The following is a 21494-nucleotide window of genomic DNA, read 5'->3' on the forward strand; positions in this document are numbered from 1 at the left end:
CGCTTCTCCCTCTCCTTCTGCCCCTCCCCACTTGTGCTCGCTCCCTTGCTCACATGCTCTCTTTTTCTCAAGTAAATAAATAAAATCTTTTTTAAAAAAAGATAGATTTTGGGGCGCCTGGGTGGCTCAGTTGGTTAAGCAACTGCCTTCCGCACAGGTCATGATCCTGGAGTCCCGGGATCGAGTCCCACATCGGGCTCCTTGCTTGGCGGGGAGTCTGCTTCTCCTGCTGACCTCTACTCTCATGCTCTCTCTCTCTCTCTCAAATAAATAAATAAAAATCATTTAAAAAAATAAAAAAAAAATTTAAAAAGATAGATTTTACTTTTCTTTGAGTCATCTCTATGCCCAGTGTGGGGCCGGATCTCACAACCCTGAGATTAAGAGTCACATGCTCCACTGACTGAGCCAGCCAGGCACCCCTTAATGGTGAATTCGATGTTATTTGAAGTGTCATGTGAATTTTGTCTCAATTTAAAACAAGAAGTACAGTTGAAGTTCTTAGAAGGCTACCAAGGCCACAGTGGGCCCTCAGGGAGGTTAGTTGCCATTTAGCTTTAAACTCTGTGGGATTTGTAGAGCAGTCCAGATCGAGCTGATAGAAAAAAAATTCCTAAAAGGCATGTGACCTTTAGAGATTGAATTCACATACTTAATATATGTTAAATCATTTCTTGGGGCATCTGGGTGGCTCAGTCAGTTAAGCATCTGACTCTTGATTTTGGCTCAAGTCTTCATCTCAGGGTCCTGGGATTGAGCCTGGTGTCAGGTTCCCCACTCAGCAGGAAGTCTGCTCAGCGCCCCCTTCCCCATCCCCCCTGCTTTGCCCTTCCCCCTGCTCATGGGCTCTCACTCTCTCTCTTAAATGAATAAAGAAATCTTTTTTAAAAAATATTTATTTGACAGAGATCACAAGTAGGCAGAAATACAGGCAGAGAGAGAGGGGGGAAGCAGGTTCCAAGCCGAGCAGAGAGCCCAATGCGGGGCTCAATCCCAGGACCCTGAGATCAGGACCTGAGCTGAGATCAGGACCATTGAGCCACCCAGGCACCCCCTCATCTACTTTCTATCTCTATGGATGTAACTATTCTGGACATTTCATATATATGAAGTCATATAGTATGTGGCCTGGTGTATCTGGTTTCCTTCACTTAGCGTTTTATCCAGGTATGTCCATGTACATCCAGGTACCTCCAAGCTGGGGTGTGTGTGAGTAGGATTGTTGAATTGTCCCCGGATCCTGCAGACCTTGTTCAAGATTAGGGTTGCCTGCTGGACAGTTTGCATCACTCATTTGTATTGTTCATGAATTGCTGGTGGGGGGGGACCCAGAGGAGGGGTATTTGCCTCTTCAGTGATCTAAAGCAACCTCCAGGAGCCCAGACCTTGCTTGTCCCCCAGTGATCCTCAGAAAGGCATTTGGCCTCTCCCTGGGGGCTTGATCACAATAAGAAAGGTCATCAACGAAAGGGAGGCCTGTGTAAGTTGGTCAGGTTCAAGGGCAGACCTCTTGGACGTGGAAGAAAAAGAAACATTATTCATTTGCTTTAGCTTATGTTACTTTGGTTCTCTGTCACATACACTTGAACCTAAACTTCATGGACACATGTGCTGAAACTCTGTGGAGTATAGAGGAGGACCTGCACACGTTACTTTCTATGCTCTGGGAATGCTTATACGGTTAGTGCTTTTTACAATACGAATGTATTCATGTGTTATTTGTATACACATGGGTTTCGGAGCCCTGGAGAATGCAAACTCAGTGCCAATCCCGCCACTTCCCACCTAGGGGACCTGGGGTAGTCGGTTACCTCTCCGAGCCTGTTCTCACATCTATAAAATGGGCACGATAATAATAGAACTTATCTCACTGGGTTGGTGTGGGGCTTAAATGAGCTAATGCAGATAGAATTCTTGGCATGGCTCTTGGCTCACAGCTATGACTACACTACATAACACCACCACATAGGCCCTGTTGGTGGCAGAACCAATGAGAAAAACCCAGGACATGCTGTTGAGTAAAAAAACAGCTTGCAAAATTGGCACATGAATATGGTCCCTTTGGTGAGAAACTATTTTTATTTCTGCATCTCTATGTATACGAATGCATCGAGAGACGCCTGGAGGAATGGTTGTCCAAATGTTAGTAGTGGGAACTTCTGGGGAGTAGAATTTTTGCTTTCTTCTCCATGGTTGAAAAAGAGCATTGTGATTTTTTGAGCTGGAAAATAGAAAAAGAAACATCTTCTGGAAAACTCTAACAGTTCACACCAAGAATCATTTGTGCCTTCCTGCACTTTGACCCAAACTCTCTCCTTCTTGGGAACTGACCGGAGGAAAGAACTGAAATGAAGAAAGAAGCGAAATCCATAAAAGCACGTTGCCAGAGCATGATTTATAATGGAGGAAAACGGATAACCGCTTAAGTGACTTCCACCAGGGTAATAATTATGAAATGATTCACCCACTGGAACATCGCGCAACAGTTAAAATGAGACAGGACGGCCATGTAACAACAACGAATGAAGCTTCCGACCCAGGGAGAGGCCAAAGGGGCAGATGCAAAATGAAATCTGTGCTGGAGCCCAACTGGGTAAAAAGCTTGCATTCATTTGCCTTGCAAGGGAACACAGGCCAGTAAAAACCACTGAATGTGTTAGGGCCACTGATGGGTGGGGATTTTTTATTCTTTCTTTTTCATTTAGAATTCTAATGTTTCCATAATGTTGTTTGTGTAATAATTTTTTTTTTTTTTAAGTAGCTTTAAAAATCCCCTTAGAGAAAAGAAGGGGAAGCAGGGAGAGGAAGATGGGAGGGAGGGGCTCTGCATAAGAGAAATCGGATGCAATCTAGAATACAGGGCAACAGTTCCTGCTCAGCCTTTCACCTGGGTGGTCCCAGAGGTTGTGCCCACTTGGATCCCTGACTTGAGAGGGATCAGATGGACGGAAGAGTTGCAGAACTTAGGAAGGCAGCCCATTAGCTGACTGGGTTGAGGGCTCTCTGGCTTGGGATCATCTGGAAAAGTCAATCATGCTTGCTACTGACAAAATTACAGAGAAATGAGCACTAGTGAGCCAGCCAGAGGGGAAATCCAGGCAAACTTCCTGGTGGGTATTTTGGCACTGCGGAGCTCAAGAATGTGCATATCCTCAGAGTCAGTAATCCCACTTCTTAGGACTCATCCTAAACCTAAGGAAATGGCGTACAAATATTTACCTAAGACGTCCATCACAGAGCTTACAAAAATAACACTTAAATGCTCAGTTCCACCAAAAAGGAACTGGAAAACCAAATTTTGGCATGCCCACACAGTGGTACGCTATGGACACAGATCTGACGCGAAGAGATGCTCACCACATATTAGGTATGAGAAGGTTCCATGGCAAGACTGAGATGCTCCCATTTTTGGAAGCCTGTGTGTGTAAACATGCTCATTTGCATGTAAGAATTCCTACAGACACCCACTGGAATCCTGACGGTCATCCATCTTTCAATGGTGGGATTACAGATTGTATCAGCCGGCGCGGTCTCAATTACACTGCAGTGACACCCTGAAAACCCACTGGTTTCCAACAACAAAATGGTGATTTCTCACTCCTGCTTCTATCTGTTGTGATCGGCACCCATATTCACTACGGGACCCAGACTGACAGTCTCTACCCGAACGTGGCAGGCCTCTGTGGCAGAGGGAGGAGACAGGGCCACCCACACCCAACCCCTCCCTGGGCTCCTACAGCAGTTCAAGGCCACTGTCATGGTCCCCCTAACCGGGTCCAACAGGGCAGGCGGATCCTCTCCTGTGGATCCTCAGGGAGCAGCACTCAAGGAGGGATAGTAGACATTTTGAACAATTAATGCAATCTACCACCCAAGTTATTCCCCACCTTGTCTTAGCACCTTTGGGCTGCTGTAACAAAAGTAACACAACCTGGGTGTGTTCAAGAATAACTATTTACTTCTCAGTTCAGGAGGCCGGGGAAGTCCAAGATCAAGGTGCAGGCAGATTTCGGGTCCTTGGAGGGTCCACGTCCTGGTTTGCAGATGTCCGCATCTTCTCAGGTGGTGGAGCAAGCCGAGGGGGGTCCTCTGGGGCCTCTTTTAGAAAAACTAAGGCTCCACCCTCATGACCTAGTCACCGCCCAAAGGTCCTACCTCCTAATACTATCCCCCTGGGGACTCTGTTTCCAGATATGAATTCCTGGGGGCCAGGAGCCAAAAACACAGACTTTACAGCAATCCTACTATTTCAAGTCCTTTTCTTTGCAGCATGTAGTCCTGTCCCAGGAAGGGGACCGCCTCGCTGTTGGTGCCTCTTCGGGAGGGAAAACAGACACCTCAAGTCCAGTTACCTGGTGCCGGGCAGACACAGCAGCTTCAAGCCTGAGAGACAGAGGCCAGAAAGCGGTCAGAAATCTGCCTAATTTGGGGCGCCTGGGTGGCTCAGTGGGTTAAGCCGCTGCCTTCGGCTCAGGTCATGATCTCAGGATCCTGGGATTGAGTCCCGCATCGGGCTCTCTGCTCAGCAGGGAGCCTGCTTCCTCCTCTCTCTCTCTCTTCCTGCCTCTCTACCTACTTGTGATCTCTCTCTGTCAAATAAACAAATAAAATATTAAAAAAAAAAAAAAAGAAATCTGCCTAATTTAAGAGATAGGTTAACCAACCTGTTATGAAACGACGATGTGGCAGAAAGTTCTGGATGTCCAGAAGCATTACACCAGGTGTGCTACTTTCTCCTCATACGACTTGAGTCAAGAATCTCTCTGAATGTCCCCATGTGTAAAATGAAAATTAAAATAGCTGCCCCACGGGGGTGCCCGGGTGGCTCAGTCAGTTAAGCGTCCGCCTTCGGCTCAGGTCATGGTCCCAGGGTCCTGGGTTCAAGCCCCACATCCAGCCCCACATCGTGCTCCCAGCTCAGCAGGGAGCCTGCTTCTCCCTCTGCCTCTGCCTGCCGCTCCCCCTGTTTCTGCTTGCTTTCTCCTTCTCTCTTTCTCTCTGGGTCAAATACATTAAAAAAAAAAAAAAATCTTAAGTAAATAAATAAATTAATAATAAAGTAAAATAGCCGTCCTGGGGCGCCTGGCTGATTCAGTTAGTAGAACATGTGGCTCTCGATCTTGTGGTCTCGAGGTCGAGCCCCATGTTGGGTGTAGAGCCTACTTAAAAAAAATAACTAAAAGAGAATAAAATACCATAAAACAAAATCACTACACACTGCCCGGTAGGGGATGGGGACAACTCAGTTTAAGGCTTAAACTGGTAACACGCTCGGGGCGCCTGGGTGGCTCGGTGGGTTAAGCCGCTGCCTTTGGCTCGGGTCATGGTCTCAGGGTCCTGGGATCGAGTCCCGCATTGGGCTTTCTGCTCGGCAGGGAGCCTGCTTCCCTTCCTGCCTCTCTGCCTACTTGTGATCTCTCTCTGTCAAATAAATAAATAAAATCTTTAAAAAAAAAAAAAAAAAACTGGTAACACGCTCTTAGAGCCCGTGGAAGGTTTGGTCCCTCAGACATACTCCACTTCCCCAACTCCTCTCATTACTTCGTCCCCAAAGTGGCTTCTTGTCCCCTTTCATTTGTTCCTGTGCTCTCAGCCCGCCGTTTGGGAAGATGACAACCAGAGCCTCCCTAGGGCGGAGGAGAACCCCCTGATGAATGAACCATGGACGGCCCAAGACAAATGGGCCCCACTCCATGGAACCCCACTCCACGGCATCATGTCAGAAAGGAGCCATGTTTCCCTCGATTCTCCTAACCTCATCCCCTCAGGATGGAAGGGGGAAATGTCAGCGCTTCCCAAACTGGCCCACATGCAAAAGCTAGCTCACTGGGTTAAGCCTCTGCCTTCGGCTCAGGTCATGATCCAAGGGGTCCTCAGAGTCAGCCCTGCACATCTGGCTCTCTCTGCTCAGCAGGGAGCCTCCTTCCACCCCCCCCCCCCCCCCCCGCCCCACCACCTTCCTGCCTCTCTGCTTACTTGCAATCTCTGTCTCTTAAAAAATAAACAAACAAAAATAATAATAAAAGCTAGCAGCCTTGGGCTCCACTTGCCAGAGATTCTGATCAGGGTGCCGCCGGTGGGAGGAGGCCCAGTCACAGGTGATCCATGCCGCCCCCACTGGGCTCTGGCTCCCGTCTAAGCCCTCTGCACCTGCCTCGAGAGGTGCCCCAGCAGGGAGGGCCCAGACATCTCGGGTAGCACGAGTCCTGGCAGCTGGGAGAAACCCGAGTGTGCTAGGTTATCTGATGGGGCAGCTGCCCCAGCCCGTGCTCACTTCTTGGGTATCAAGCGCAGGCGAAGGCTGGGGAAGAAAGGTGTCCGTCCCACCCTCCCTCCCAGGAGCACAGCTCACCCTTCCAGCTGCCCCAGGGCCGGAGGGGGAGGTAAACACACACACACACACACACACACACACACACAAAAACGTTGGCACCCTTTCTAGCTCCCGGCCCTTCAAAACCAAACTCCCAGCAGGCTTAGCTTGCCCCCCCCCATCTTTACTGATAACCTTGGGCTTTATCTCTCGACCCATCTATCAACACCAGCAGTGAGTTCCTCGAGGGCTGGGTGGGTCTGCACGCCCCGCCCCTAGCTGAGCACACCCTTTGTGCTTGCTGAATATTTCATGAACAAAGTAGAGCTAGTAACACTAACCACCTTACTGCAGGGTCAGAGAAGGACTGATACTCACACCCACTAGGTGCCCAGGAAACGCACGTGCTCCCACATCGGAGGGGATGCAGGGAACCCCATCCTTAGTCACCCAGCCAGAGGCTGAGCTGAACATGCTTCGATGAGCACCCGTACTAAATTATGTTTGACATCACAGGACCCTTTGATATGCTAAGGTAAGAAAGTTACAGAGCCTCTTCACAGGAAAATGCCCCCTTCCTTTCTCTCTCTCTCTCCCCCTTACCCCTGTCTGTTTCTCTCACATACACTGACACCCTGCAAACAATTTCTAGGTTAAGAGTTTCAGCCCTTTGGGCACCTGAGTGGCTCAGTGGGTTAAAGCCTCTGTCTTCAGCTCAGGTCATGATCTCAGGGTCCTGGGATTGAGTCCCGCATAGGGAGGGACACCACTTCCCCCTCCTTTTCGGCATTCCTCACTGCTACTTGTGATCTCTCTCTCTGTCAAATAAATAAATCTTTAAAAAAAAAAAAAAAAGTTTCAGCCCTTAAAAAAAAAAATGGGGAAAGCTCTTTTTTTATGGATGAACGGCAGTTACAAATGTGGACAGGGTATTAGAGTCACAGATTTCAGCAAGGATCAGTAGGGAATGCTGGCACCATTGCTGCAGTGACTGTTAGGGAACAGGGCGTTCATTTGGTCTCAAGGTATCACCCTACTGATAATCTACTCATTTCCCAAGAAAAATGTACTTGGATGACGGGCAGGGCAGGTTGGCCATCCACCCCCTTCGTCATGTGATCAAAATCAGCATGATTGAGAGTGGGCTGACCTGCTGTATTACGTACCTTGAGCTACACAGTATCTGTGTGTACCTCCTGCCAGACTGTTTTACCTAAACCCAATCATTAGCAAACACATAACACCCAGAATGTGGGACATTCTGTAAGACAGGTGGCCTCGACTCGGAAAAATCTACTGTTATAAAAATAAACAAAAAGGAAGGAGGTTTTTTCAAAAGAAACCAAACATACGGGATGGCCATAAGTAAAGCATAAAATGTCCCTGGAGCCTGTGTGGCCTTTCCCCCCTCCCCCCACCCTCTGCCCTGGCCAAGGAACTTGATGGTGTTTTGGAGACATTTGGGGAAAATAACAAAAAGGACCACACGTCACTGCATGAATGGACACTTTCTCTGGTTGACAGCAGGGCTGTGGTCATGCAGGAGAATGTTCTTTTTCTTAAGAGATACAAGTTGAAATGTTTGATGTCTATACCTTTCTTTCAAAGGGTGCAGCAAAGAAAAGGAAAGAGCGAGCGAGCTGGCTATTCAGAGGTAAAGTAAATGTGGCCAAAACTTAGCAGTCAGTAACTCTACAGGCTCAGCATAACGTCTGGAAACATGGCTCTTTTCTCTTTTTACAGGTCGGAGATGTCCTTGGTGACATTCCGAATGTTTGCTCTTTCCAGACTGTACAGACACCCCGCAGAGAAGGCTATGCGCTTTACACTGAACTGTGCTTTTAACTTTTCTGTAGCCTTGGAATCTTTCAAAATGGAATGTACAGTGGGGGAAGGAATCTCAGCCCTGGACCAAGGCTCGGCCCCCCAAAGAAGGATTCTACCCCCCAGGGAAGAAGGCTGGACAAAGAAGACCAAGGTCAAGGCGGGCTCACTGAGTTTGTTAGGCTGTTTAAATAAAACCAGGCAAATGTTTCTGTAGGTAAAAGGCCAGGGGAAAATTACCAGGCTCTGGGTGTTCCTGGATTCTTTCTTCTCTCCTCCCCTTTCCCTGCTTAGATCCCTCCTACCTTCACTCTCTGGAGGGAAGGGGTGTAGAGGGGAGGGAAGTGGGGGTTCGCAGGAGGGTCCTGAGGCTCTGGCACCCCAGACATAACATGGTTGTCCAAAGAGAAAGGGTAAGACCTGCTCTGATCTTTCCTACTGTCCTCAGAGTCTGGCAGGCCACTGTACTAAATGTAGGCATGGGCCCCCAGCACACACCAGGGGGACCTCTATGCCCTGCCCTATGTTGTAGGGACTAGAAGCCTGAGAGCTTGAGTTCTCAGAATCTCTTGTCAGCCAGGATTTGCTTTAGAACCCACTAACAAGAGGCACTTGCAGAATCCATTACTCCTTCTGTGGTGGTGATGGGTGGACCTGATACCAGTTCCCAAACCAGAAATGTCCTCCCATGCACCTTGTTGTAGCCATGCCCCTGGGGCTGCCAAGTCTGGGCGCTGAGACGGCACCTGCCAGTGAAGAGTGTCAGTCCTGCCCCCAAAGCCCACCTGGCGTGATCCTGTTGACACAGGAATGTCTGGTCATCCTCCTTGCACAGGGGAGGGAGTCCTCTGCGCCCAGGCTTCTTGGAGTCGAGGCAGGAGGGTCAGCAGCAGACAGTCTAGCACAGCCAGACCCTCCCAGGAACACCGAAGACCCCTGGAAAACCAAGAGGCCTGAGTGTGACCGCTTCATCTTACCAGTTTCAATCCTCGCCCTCCAGCACTATGAAGCCCCCAGCCACTGCCCCCCCATCAGTCCTTTTCTCTCTGGGCCCTTGGATCTGTATAGTCAGGGCTCCCTGGCCCTCCTGGTTCCTGCCCCCACCACGACACACCTGTGATCCAGCAGCAACAGGCCCTGCACCAGCAGCACCTTCACCTCCTGGCTTACTCCAAACACGTCCCAGAGGCTCAGCTCGGGCTCAAACTGCTGCCAGTGCTGGGAAACCAGAAGGGGGAGGGGTGCAGAGACCATGCGGATAGCTGGCCAGGCTACTCTGCACAGGGATTTCTGCAATGACTCATGCCATCTAGAGTGGGAGGGAGGGGCTGCAGCCCTAGTCCAGGGTCCTCACCATGGCCCCACCCTGCCCAGGGTTTCTGCCCATCAGGTCCTGGCTGGGCCAAGGCCAACCTCCAGCTGCCCGGCCCAGAGAACTAGGCTTGCATCTGCGGTGCCTGTGGGCGTGCACAGAAGGGAGAGGGATTCTGCAAGACCCAGGAGAAGGAAGTGGTGTGCCACAGCCCCCCACCACCGCCTTACCTGGTGAGTGATCCCCACGTCCGTACGTAGCCCCATGGCCAAAACTTCCTCTAGCCTGGGAGAACAACCATCGGTGTGTCTTGCAGAGGAGACATTGGCCTCCCCCATACTTAAACACCCATATAAGGACATGCGGGATGGGAAGGGAGGGAGGAAGGGCAAAGCAGGACGGCTCTGGGGGTGCAGGCCCTCCTCAGATGCTCACAGCTCCAGCCGGCCCAGGGGGACGCGCCTTCGGGTGCCATGTCCAAACCGCATCACCTCTTTCATCCAGTTGTCTGGCTCCAGGGTCTGGATCCGAGCCTCTCGGGTGTGGCTCCCAGCCCCCTGGGGCGCAAATCGCCCATGGGCCCCTGGCAACATCAAGCAACCCCATTTCAGTAGCCACAAAATGCTGCGTGCTTGTCAGCTCAGAGCTGAATCAGTGGTTCTCAAGATGTGGTCCCTGGACAGGTATCATCTAATATGCTAGACATGTAAATTACTCCAACCAGCCCGTCCAATCAGAAACTCTGGCCGTGGTGCCCAGTGATCCGTGTTTTAACAGGCCCTCCCGGTAATTCTGATAAACGTGCTAACAACTGAAAACCACAGTGCCAGGCGCTACGTCCAGCATCTCAAAATATATATTCAATGGCTCTACAAAATTTGTGTTATTTGTGGCTGCACTTTATGCAGAACGAAAGAGAGGCTCGGAGAGGTTAATAAGTGGCCAAAGGCCACACAGCCGTGACGTTCTGCTCCTGAGTCATCCTTCTCTGATTCACGGTTCAGGTTCACGGGGGACTCACCGGGCCCAATGCCAAGGTACTGACCACACTGCCAGTAAGTCCAATTGTGAGTACTGAGCGCCCCCTGCGGGGAGGGAGGGAATAGTCTGTTCAGAGTGAAGAAGGTGGGCCCCTTTCTGCTAAGGTAAGGGCCAAAAGGATAGAAGGTCCTAGCTCAGGCCTGGAGAGCAGCCCGCAGAAACCACGCTCCCCAGAGGGCCACAGTTCTCCAGTCCCGGCTTAGCCTGCCTGTTCCCCAGCACTTACATTCCGGGCGAAGTTGGAGACCTCATACTGGCGGAAGCCGGCCTCCCGGAGCATGGCCCGTCCCTCCTGGTACATTGCAGCAGCAAGCTCGGGGTCAGGGGCAGGAAGGGTGCCCCGCTGCACGTGGGTGAAGAGTGCGGTGCCCCGCTCCAGGCTCAGCTGGTAGAGGGAGATGTGGTCGTCACAGCAGCCCAGCAGTGTCCGCAGCTGCCCAAGCCACGGCCCCACCTGCTGGGCAGGCAGCCCCAGCATCAGGTCCACAGACACGCGGCCGGGGAAGAGGCGCCGCGCCTCTGCCAGTGTCTGCAGAGAATCGCGGGCCGAGTGTGTCCGCCCCAGCAGCTGGAGCTCGGTGTCATCCAGGGACTGAGGAAAGAAGGTCGGGTATAAGCACAGAGGCCAGCTCAGAGACAGACAGGAACATGTGACCGACCTTACTGAGGACAGATACACAGGACGCAGCAGGGAGCCGGAAGGCCATGGTCAAGCCATGACCAAGGGTTACAGTTCACTGTGCGCAAAGCGTTTTTTTTGGGTTTTTTTTTTTTAAGATTTTATTTATTTAATTGACAGAAATCACATAGTAGGCAGAGAGTCAGGCAGAGAGAGGAGGGGAAGCAGGCTCCCTGCTGGGCTCGATCCCAGGACCCTGAGATCATGACCTGAGCTGAAGGCAGAGGCTTAACCCACTGAGCCACCCAGGTGCCTCCGCAAAGCATTTTTAAACAACATGTAATGTATCCTGATAATCCTCCGACATTAGCTCTACTTTATAGATCAAAAAAAAACCCAAGCTTTAGACATGTTAGGGGCGCTTGGGTGGCTCAGCCAGTTAAGCGTCTGCCTTGGGCTCAGGTCCTGATCCCAGGGTCCTGGGATCTACCCCCTCCTCCGCTCATGCTCTCCTGTGTGCTCGCTCTCTCCTTCTCTCTCAAATAAATACATAAAGTCTTAAAAAGAAAAAAAAGAAATGCCAAGTAACTTGTCCAAGGTCACACAAAGACCTCAAATTTAGGACTGTCTGACTCCAAAGCCAAGAGTGTTTTTAAGTTTTTCCTTTTTGAAAAATACTTTAAACCTCCAGAAAAACTGAAAGACCAGTACCATAAACACCTTCATTTATATTCACAAGTAACATTTCGCCACATTGCTTTGTCTCTAAATATACACGGATGTGATTACAATGTTGAATCATTTGGCAGTAAGTGATCGGCTAGCACTGACCAAAGAATTTTCCGGGATGACAGAGATGTCCTCTGTCTGCACTATACAATACAGCAGACACTAACCACATGTGGCTATTTAATTTTAAGTTAGCTAAATTTTAATAACCATATTCCAAGTGCTTGCTGACATGTGGTCAGTGGCTACTGTACAGGTCACTGCAGATATAGAACATTGTAGTAGAATATGCGAGCCACTGACCACATGCTAGTGAGCACTTGCAATGTGGCGGCTTTCATGTAATTAACTTAAACACCGTACCCCTGTACCCCTAAATACTCAAGTGCGCATGTCCTAAGAACAAGGACACTCTCTTACATAACCACTGTCCGATTATAGAGTTCAGGAAACGTAACACTGACACGACACCATTATCTAATACAGAGTCATATTCAAAGCTGTCCCAATATTGCCCACTCTAGTAACTTCCCTTTGCCACCCGAATCCAGGATCCAACTGGGTCACACACTGCAGTTAGCTCTCATTGTTCCTTTTATCTCTTTGCGTCTAGATACTCACCCTTTGTCTTTCATGACGTGACATTTTTGAAGAACACAGGCCAGTTTTTAAAACGTCTCTTAGTAAGTTCTAGAGACTTACTGTACAACGCTGTGCTTAAAGTTATTAATACCATACAGTACACTAAAAAATTTGGTTAGAGGGTAGATTGATCTCAAGTTATCTGTTCTTACCACAAAAAAAGTCTTTTTAAGAAAAAAGTTTATTTACTTAAGTAATTTCTACTGTGGGGCCCGAACTCCTGACCCTGAGACCAAGAGTCACATACTCCACTGACTGAGCCAGTAAGGTGCTCCCAAAAAAGTTTTTTCATTTAGATTTCCCTGATGGTTCCCCACAATTAGATTTAAGAAAAGCATGTGGAGGCCAGAATAGCTTAGAAATGATGTGTCCTTTTCAGCATATCCCATCAGGACAAAGCCCTGACCCCAAACTCTATAATAAGTGGTAGATGTATCAGAAGAGTAGACAATACTGGATATGGAAATACCAGGAGTCAACCTGAAAAGAATGTTTCTCCCCTACTTAAAAACCTTCAACAAGTCCCTTATCATCACTAGGCCAAAACCCCAAATTCCCTAATATGATGCTCAAGGCTTTTGGGCCCTACCCTGCTGCCTTGCCTCCAGCCTCTCCAGTTACAGAATGACTCCTAGCTCCCCAGAACATGCAAGACTCTTCCATATCCTGTGTCTTTTCCTCCCACACCCTCTAGTGGAAGTCCTCCTCCTCATTCAGTCCAGGATTTCACCAGATTGAGATGCCCTTCAGGGCTGTACTCTGAAAGTCTTTTGTCCAGACTCCCTTTATTGGCAGCCGTTTCCATGCTGCAATGATCTGATGACCAGCCTGCCTTCTCCTCTGTCTCCAATCATGCAACAAAAAATTTTGAGTGTCTGCTATGTGCCAGGCACTATGGTGGGTACTTGGAATACTGTGATTAAAAAAAAAAAAAAGGCATGCATGATCCCAGCCTCATAGAGCCTGTGGTCTAGCACAGCAACAATTAAGCAGTGATAAGTGTCACCATACACTTTCCCGTGCCTCCTGGGCCCTAGTACCTAGAGGAGCTCAATTAATGTTTGCCCAGTTAATGAATGTGACCAGAGGAGAGACAGCACTGCAGGTGTAGGTGTCCTGGGATGCAGTGGGTGAGATGGATTACCTGAAGCCCGATGGACAACCTGTTGACCCCTGCTGCCCCAAAAGCAGCCAGCCTGGAGCCTGGGGCGGAAGTGGGGTTGGCCTCCAGTGTGACTTCGGAGTCTGCAGGCAGGTGAGCTGCCTGGTCCACCGCCTCCAGGACAGCGGCCACGGTGCTGGGACTGGCCAGACTGGGGGTTCCCCCACCAAAGAACACAGATTCCACCCTGGTGAAAGAGGAGGGAGAAGATGAGACCTGGGGGAGTCCTCCGGGACACCAGCAACGGTCCTAGCTACTCCCTTCAAACAATTTTCAAGACCCTGCCTACAGCCCCAGTACCGACCTCCGCACCCCGCTGAGTCGCAGCAGCGTCCGAGCCTCGGTCACCAGACAGCTCCTCATGGCTGCCTCCTCCACGCCGCGGGGTATGTATTTGTTGAAATTGCAGTAACTGCAGCGCTTCTCACAGTACGGCCACTGGGGGGCAGGAGTGGACGAGCGGGGCGAGGGGTGACCCCAGGGGCCCTGGCTCCTTGTAGGGTTCCGTTGCACACATCCCCATCCCAAAGTCATCAACAGCGGCTGCACCATCTAAGCCACCTAACTCCCCAAGGCCAGTGGGACAGGGAATATTATGCCCACTTCATTAGGAGAAAACTGAGGCTCAGAGGGGAAATCACTTGGTCAAGGTCACGGAACTGGTGAACACCAAAGGCTTCAGGTCTCTGATCCAGGGCATTTTCTTGCCAGGGCACCGCGTCCTGTCCCAGACCTCGTCTGGAGGCCGGGACAGAAGGAGGTGGCTTCCCTGCACTGCCAGTCGCCACGTGGGCTCTGGCCCCCCGCCCCCGCCCCACTCACGTGCACGTAAAGCGCAGCGCGCGAGACCGGGGGCCCACGACGCGGGGATCCTCTCGCATACTCCGCGTAGCGGCGCCTCTGGGCCATTTTAGCCGCGGCTGTGCAGCCGCGGGCCCGGGCTCCGGCCCCGGGGAGCGCCATGGCGCCCATTGTGGCTGAAAGAGGCCGGTGCGCCGAGACATCCGGCCGACACGCGCCCGGGGCGCACGGGAGTGCGCTAAGCCGGGCCCGCTGGGCCGCCCCGGCGGAAGGAAGAGCGGCTGGGTGACCGCGGGCCTCGCGTCCCGAGACGTCCCGGCAGGGCCCGGGGCCTCGCTGCTGCGGCGCCACCTGCCGGTCACGGACGCGCTTTCCGCAGCCGCGTGTCCGTCTTTTTCCAGGGCGGGGACGGGGCTCAGCCACAGTCCTCTTTTCACCCTGTCCGAGGGCGAGTTCCTCGACCCACCCAGGAATTCTGAGTCCGTTCAATCAGTTCCTTCACATTTTATGTGCCTGGCTTAGGGCTGGGTACTGGGAACATCCAGATGCACAAAACCGGGTCGCAGTACAGGTGCTTAAGACAGGAGGGAGCCAAACCAGTAAGAGACAAAGGGCGACAGATGCGAATTCGGTATCTGCTGGATACCAGGGCAGTGTGCTCTGTTCTGCTGCGGATCTGATGCGAGGGCCGTAGAGTCAGTGGGGGAAGGAGAGGGGTTGGAGGCTGAAGGTGCAGAAATTCCCAGGGGCAGCTGGCTTGGCCAGGAGAGAAAGCTTTTATCCCCTGGATCAGCCCAACCTGGGCACCGGCTGGGAGAGTAGAAGGTGATGTATGTAGGAAAGAGGCGGTGCAGGTGAAAGGCTGCAGAAGCAAGCACCTGAAGAAATCTGATAAAGTGGAAAGATCATGGGCTTTGGAGCCAGACAGCTGGGTTCTAATTCCAGCTGTGCAGCCTTGGGTAAGAATCTGAACCTCTCTGAGTTTCTAGTTTCACTATTTGTGATATGGGGCTAGTGCCTACTTGGTAGGGTTGTTGGGAAATTTTCAAGAGAAGATGCATATGAAAACGCCTAGCACAGTGCCAGGCACTGGGAGGATCCTGAACTTCCACTGATTTTCTGAAAAGTAAATAGGAGGGGCGCTTGGGTGGTTCAGTCATTAAACGCCTGCCTTCAGCTCAGGTCATGATCCCTGGATCCAGTCCTGCATCTGGCTCCCTATCCAGCGGGAAGCCTGCTTCTCCCTCTCCGACTCCCCCTGCTTGTGTTCCCTCCTTTGCTCTTGTCAAATAAATAAATAAAATCTTAAAAAAAAAAAAAAAGTAAAGAGAAGGCTGCTGCTGGAGGGGGCACACACACTGGGAGGTGAGTACAGAAAGCAGCAGGAAAGTTTTGGCCTCTGTGAGCTGGAAACCGATGCTCTTTTAGGAACCTAGCTGTTTTGTTTCTTGGGTCAAGCTCCAGCATGCTGGATCTGACCACGCATCAAGGAAGCCCCAGGCTCATCTATTTAAAAAAGATGGGTTGTTTTTGGGGTGAGTAGGGGAATAACAGGATGTGGGATGATAACTAAGGGTTATGGAGTTTCTTTTTAAGGTGATGATGTTTAAAGTGGACTTTAATGTAACATTGTGTGTCAACTGTACTTCAGTGAAAAACAATCGATTTAGAGGATGATTCCACATATCTATGAATACACTAAAAACTTACATTGAGTAAGATACTTCAAATGAGTGAATCAGATAGTATATGCAATATTATCTTAATAAAGCATTTATTGGGGCACCTGGGTGGCTCAGTGGGTTAAAGCCTCTACCTTCAGCTAGGGTCATGATCCCAGGGTCCTGGGATGGAGCCCCGCATCGGGCTCTCTGCTCTCTGGGGGGCCTGCTTTCCCCCCTCTCTCTGCCTGCCTCTCTGTTACTTGTGATCTCTGCCAAATAAATAAATAAAATTTAAGAAAAAAAGAAAGCATTTATTATTTTTTTAAGATTTTATTTATTTATTTGAAAGAGAGGGAGTGAGAGAGAGAGCGAGCGCACAAGTTGAGGGAACCAGAGAAGCAGACTCGCCGCTGAGCAGGAAGCCCAGCATGGGGCTCCATCCCAGAACCCCAGATCATGACCTAAGCCAAAGGCAGATGCTTAACTGAGTAAGCCACCCAGGCACCCCAGCTTTTATTGTTTTAAAAGGAATACTTCTTGCTGGACCAATTGGACAATGTGAAAAAGCAATGAGTATACCTTAAAAAAAAAAAATCAGGTCGGTATCTCAAAGGGATAGAATGAGCATTAAATTAAGTCGATAATGCACACCAGAGTACTTAGCACCATCGTGACAAGGAATGCGAGGTCTGAAAGTGCCTCCTCCCTTCTCCAGCCCATAGCAGCTGCCAAGACAGCACACCAGCAAGAGACCAACAACCAAAGAAAACACAGAAACTCTTTATGTCAAATCCCAAAGACAGGCGGGAATGTGGGGGAAGGGCAGGGAGGGCCTGGGAGGACCCCCCCCAATCCCTTATTCACAGGTTTAGATGTTGTTCCATCTGCTCTCGAAGTTTGAATTTCTGGATCTAGAGGAAAAAGCACAGAGTGAGAGCCAGGCTTGGGCCTCTGCCAGCAACAGTGACCAGCTGGCTTGAATTGCCTGAGACTGAGGAGCTTTTAGGGTAAAGCCAGGAAAGTCTGGGACAAACAAGGATGAGCTACTTGGTCACTCTACTGCCAACCTCTGAGCAAACTCTTTTGCCCACAGCCGAGGGAGGCATTGGCGGGACCATCTAAGCCTTCTGGGAACCTAGGACCCCAGGCCCCCCTGCCCCTCTCTGGTCCCTTTACATACCTTTCCTGAGACGGTGAGGGGGAAGTTTGTGACAAACACGACATAGCGGGGAATCTTGAAGTGGGAGATCTGCAGACCAGAGGGAGATAAAGCGTGAGGCTGGGTGAGGTCATGGGTTTAGGGAGATGGGGTGCAGGGGATGACTGGGACAGTGGGACTGAGGGCTGGCTGGCTGGCAGGGAGAGAGGGTTGGAACGAAGCAACATCAGCTTGGGGCGGGTTGAGGGTCCCACCTTCCCTTTGCAGAAAGCCTTCATCTCCTCCTCTGTGGTCTTCTCCCCCTTCTTCAGGCGAATGCAGGCACAGATTTCCTCCCCCATCCGGTAGTCCTTCACTCCCACCACCTTCCCCCACCAGAGACAGAGATTAGAAATGGCCACGCCCATCCCTAGTTCCTGCTCCTGAGGGCTCACCTGGGCTCACCTGGGCTCACCTGGGCTGGGTGTCTCACCTGTACTTCCTGCACCTGCGGGTGTGTGTGAAAGAAGTCCTCAAGCTCTGCGGGGTAGATGTTCTCACCGCCCCGGATGATCATATCCTTGGAGCGGCCCACGATCTTGCAGAAGCCCTGCTTGTCCATCACGGCGATGTCTCTGCGAGGAAGCCCAGGAATGGCCTCTCACCTCTGCTTCCTCCAACTGGGTCGCTTCCCTACTCGTCAAACATTTATTGAGCACCTACTGTGTATCTTGCACTGCTCTAGAGTCTGGGGGATATAGCATGAACATGACATTCCGTATATACGCTTCTCATGGTGGGCTTTTTTTTTTTTTTTTTAATCATTCGGGTCTCAGTTCAAACATGTCCACCTCACGGAGGCTTTCTCTGATCCCCCTCCCTGCCAGTCTCAGAGAAGCGCCCCTCTCCACCATTACTGCTTTCTTTCCTCTGACCCTGTTTTACTGTCCTCGTGGTGTTTAGACATGTGGAGAGTAAGAGCAGACCCTCATCATCTTGCCTCCCCTTGGACTGCCAGCATCCCGAGCAGCGCTAGCCCTGGGAGGCGCATGAGAACTTGCTCCGTGGACAGATCAGTGAGTCTTGGCTTAGATTTTGCGGACACGGTTCTCCCTGTTTTAGTTTCATGTTTCCAGCTCAGCCTCGGACTGCGTCCCCTCCCTGCCCGCCCAGCCCCAGCCTCTCTGCCTCCTCACCCTGTCCGGTACCACTTGTCCTGGCCGATTATCTCCTCGGTCTTCTGGGGCTCACCCCAGTAGCCCAGCATGACGCAGTACCCTCGGATCCATAGCTCTCCGGGTGCGTTCAGCTCCACCAGCTTCCCTGTCTTCACATTCACGATCTGGGCCTGGGACCGAGCAGCCTCAGGCTGGGACCTCCTGCCGCTTCACCTTGGGGAGTGGGGGGGGAGCCCTCGGGACGGCTTTGCCTTTCCACCCCTCCACCTCCCCGGCTCTGCCCATCCCAATCCAGGGAAGGGAGACAAAGATGGGAGTGGATCCACCGCCAGCCAGACACCTGGATAGGGCTGGAAGAAGGGCCCAGGTGAGGAGGTGCTGGGCAAGCAGAGGGGGCCTGTGGAGGGCCAGGTCAGCTGAAGAATTACAAACTGTGCAGAAGAGAAGGGAGTCTCCTCTTATTTCCCTTTAAGCAGCAAATAAAGAAGCCAAAGAGGTGGTGTGGCCGGGCCATGTGAACGGGAGGAGACAGAGAGGCAGAGTCTGAGAGCCCTAGTAGAGAAAGGAGCCACAGCCAACGTGCAAGAAAAGCCTAGTCTGTGTGCCTCGGGGTCTGCATCTGAGAAATGGGGAGAACTCTGCCTGCCCCTGTCTGTCTTGCAGGTGGGCATCCCAGTGAGTGGCAGTGAGGCCATTCCCCTGGGAAGGGGCTCATGTCGCTGCGCACTCACTCCATGGAGCGGGCAGGAGAGGTCTGCACCAGGACGGTGGCGAGCCTCCGGAGAAGGGCTGCGTGGGCCGTGACCCCAGCGGGGCCAGGGGAAACCAGGCACAGGCTGGCCTCAAGCACCCACGTTGGGGCAGGCAAGGAGCCACGGCTGGGCATTTCAGAGGGAGAGGTGCTCTGGATCAGCCTTCAAGGTGCAAGGGGCCCTCGGAGGGTCAGGCTGCTTGGGAATTGGAGTGTTTATGCCAAGCAAACGGAGGAGCTCTGCGGAAGGCGGGGCGGGGCGGGGGACGGGGAGGCATGTGGGAGAGAAAGAGCTGTGTAGGAAAAATCGCTGTGCTCTGGCTCCTCTTTGAGGCTGTCCTGGCCGCCCTGAGACAGACAGTGGGGCTTGGCAAAAACACACCTCAGACAGGAAGGGAGGCTGCGGAGTTCAGCCAATGCCCCAGCTCTTCCCTCTCAGGCCTCAGCCCACGGAAAGAGCCCCAGGCCAGGCCCAAGGAGGACCCTGCAGCTGGGGGAGGGGGTGTCTCTAAGTGAAGGCAATAAACGTCCTCAGGGGATGCGCCTGAGCTGAGGGATGGGCGGTGGGGTCTGAAGGGCTGGGGCTGGGGCTCACCTCTGTGTGAGGCATAACTCTGCCCACGCTTTCTGCCTTCTGCTCCACAGTGTCCTCGGGGAAGTTCAGGAAAGTCACAGGACTATTCTCCGTGGTTCCATAAGCCACCTAGAGGATCGGAAAAGGGTGTTCGGAGGGAGCCCCGAGACCACAGAGGGGAGTGCGAGCTACCCTAGGGGAATGGGAAAGAACCAGGGAGAAAGCAGAAGGCAGCCAAGTGGTGGGAAACAGGGCATCTGGGCAGAGGTCAGGGATCCAGAGACAGAGGTACAAGAGTGTTGAGCACAGGAGCTCGATGAGCTGGGGCCCCAGGTCTGAATTAAAATAGAGAGCAGGGAAACCATTCTTTTCTAGCCAGCACCGTCTCTCCGCTTCCTGGAGCAGCCATGTGCCTGAGCCCATGGCTCCCTGGGTTACTGATGCCCCGGCCTTCTCTCCCTCAGGCCCAGGCTGTCTTCGTACCCCCTTCCTGATCGCACATCACAACATCCCCCACCCCTGCCTTCCAAACTGAAGGTCTCATAAACTTGATGAGAAAGCCAGCCTGCCTGGGCCCAGCTGGGACCTGCGAAGATACAACCTACCCACCCACCCACCGGAAACTGGGGGACAATGCCTGGGCTTGGGTGGGTGATCCCCCAGCTTCGGAGAGTTTCCTGTAAGTTTACTTCCATCAAAATTAAAATGTAGCCAAATCGAGTGTTTATAAGCCAGTGGCACCCTCCCCACCCAACACTTCTAGTGGTTGGAACGTCCTGATCAGCAGAAAACCAGAAGCCAGCCTTGGAGGAGCCTAAATACCACCAGAGAATGTTCTGAGCTAACTATGACCCCACCCCCCCAGAGGCAATGGGTAAAAGGAGCTTGGGAGAGGAGCTAGCTACCCTGTATTCTAGGCTCCTGATCAGCAAAGACAACAGACCTTTGACCATCCTCCACCTCCCAGCCTCCCTCAGTTTCCTCTGTTTTACCTGGCACACTGTGGGGGGGGGGGTTGGGGGTTGGGGGGGAGGGCTGGCCCTGCCCCTCCCCCCTCTCAAACACAGACAACAACCCCTACCCTGCAGCCCAGAGCTCAGACCCTGCCTGCCTCCCCTCCACTTTCCACAGGAATCCGGACACGGTGGCTGGCAAGTGGACACACAGAGACCTGGTCAGCCGGGGCAGGGCTGCCCAGAACCATCCAGGGCTGGTCCCTGGTAGCCAGGATCTGACACCCCCCCCCATAGTCCTGGGGCCACTGCCCAGGTGTGGCCTCTGCCAAGTACACCTTGGCGCCACTCTGGCCGCCACCCTGAGAGACCCCTCAGGGGCAGGTCCTGACCACTGGCGGTGGGGATGAGGCGAGGGAGGTATTTTAGGGAGACGAAGGGCGGGGAGACTGGTGGGGAGGGGGGATGGTGCAACTGTACTCCTTCAGTTCTCCCTACTCGGTGCCTGCGGTCTTCAGATGTGTCTGCGAGTTCTGAGGGACGCTCCCCATTCTCCGCCCGTTTCCACATTTCGGGTTAGCCTTCAACCGCGGAAAACCGGAATAGAGTGCAGGGGACAGAAACTCAAGCCCTGTGCTGGGGGAGAGGGGCCAGAGAGCAGCCCCTGCGGCGGGGAAGGAGCCCCCATTTCCTTCGGGTTGGCTCGCTGTCCAGCCGGAAGGGGGAGCCCGCCGCCAGCGCGGCTCTTACGCTCAGCGGGCGCCGCACAAAAGTGCCATTAAAGCGCCGCCGG

General features: G+C 52.2%; 2 protein-coding genes across 5 annotated transcripts in view; both read right to left on the minus strand.

The window, feature by feature from the left end:
• Window positions 1-2138: 2138 nt before the first annotated feature.
• On the minus strand, window positions 2139-14721 carry RSAD1 (radical S-adenosyl methionine domain containing 1). 3 transcript variants are annotated; one of them, XM_044248708.1, is made up of 10 exons: window positions 14465-14721; window positions 13947-14080; window positions 13625-13829; window positions 10717-11082; window positions 10471-10534; window positions 9885-10032; window positions 9680-9734; window positions 9252-9355; window positions 8923-9073; window positions 2139-2221 (listed from the first exon to the last, which is right to left on the minus strand). In XM_044248708.1, exons 1-9 carry the CDS (start codon window positions 14612-14614, stop codon window positions 8956-8958), a joined length of 1344 nt encoding a protein of 447 aa, XP_044104643.1. In that variant the 5' UTR covers window positions 14615-14721; the 3' UTR covers window positions 2139-2221; window positions 8923-8955. The 3 variants fall into 3 exon arrangements, with proteins under 3 accessions (XP_044104643.1, XP_044104641.1, XP_044104644.1); XM_044248706.1 differs by lacking the exon at window positions 2139-2221 and adding an exon at window positions 2377-4383; XM_044248709.1 differs by lacking the exons at window positions 2139-2221; window positions 8923-9073 and having other exon boundaries at window positions 9291-9355; window positions 9492-9734.
• A 2150-nt stretch (window positions 14722-16871) lies between these two features.
• Window positions 16872-21494, minus strand: part of ACSF2 (acyl-CoA synthetase family member 2) — a 34518-nt gene continuing 29895 nt past the window's right edge. Inside the window, exons 11-16 of one of the 2 annotated variants that reach the window (XM_044248710.1) lie at window positions 19770-19877; window positions 18442-18593; window positions 17739-17880; window positions 17521-17631; window positions 17288-17356; window positions 16872-17018 (exon numbers count right to left, since the gene is read on the minus strand). In XM_044248710.1, coding sequence (XP_044104645.1) covers window positions 16968-17018; window positions 17288-17356; window positions 17521-17631; window positions 17739-17880; window positions 18442-18593; window positions 19770-19877 — 633 coding nt within the window. In that variant the 3' untranslated portion in view covers window positions 16872-16967. The remainder of the gene's footprint in view (window positions 17019-17287; window positions 17357-17520; window positions 17632-17738; window positions 17881-18441; window positions 18594-19769; window positions 19878-21494) is intronic. The other variant, XM_044248711.1, reaches the window with a different exon arrangement.

This window comes from Neovison vison, chromosome 5 (genome assembly GCF_020171115.1).
Source record: "Neovison vison isolate M4711 chromosome 5, ASM_NN_V1, whole genome shotgun sequence".
NCBI classification, from domain to species: Eukaryota; Metazoa; Chordata; class Mammalia; order Carnivora; family Mustelidae; genus Neogale; species Neogale vison.

What these genes read in the sequence shown, in the direction of transcription:
- RSAD1 (XM_044248708.1), bottom strand. Translation starts at nt 14,614, where the DNA reads ATGGGCGCCATGGCGCTCCCCGGGGCCGGAGCCCGGGCCCGCGGCTGC. An exon ending in CGACTCAGCGGGGTGCGGAG is followed by an intron (nt 13,830 to 13,946) that starts GTCGGTACTGGG and finishes CTCTTTCACCAG; the next exon opens with GGTGGAATCTGTGTTCTTTG. An exon ending in TCTCCAACTTCGCCCGGAAT is followed by an intron (nt 10,535 to 10,716) that starts GTAAGTGCTGGG and finishes CCCTCCCCGCAG; the next exon opens with GGGGCGCTCAGTACTCACAA.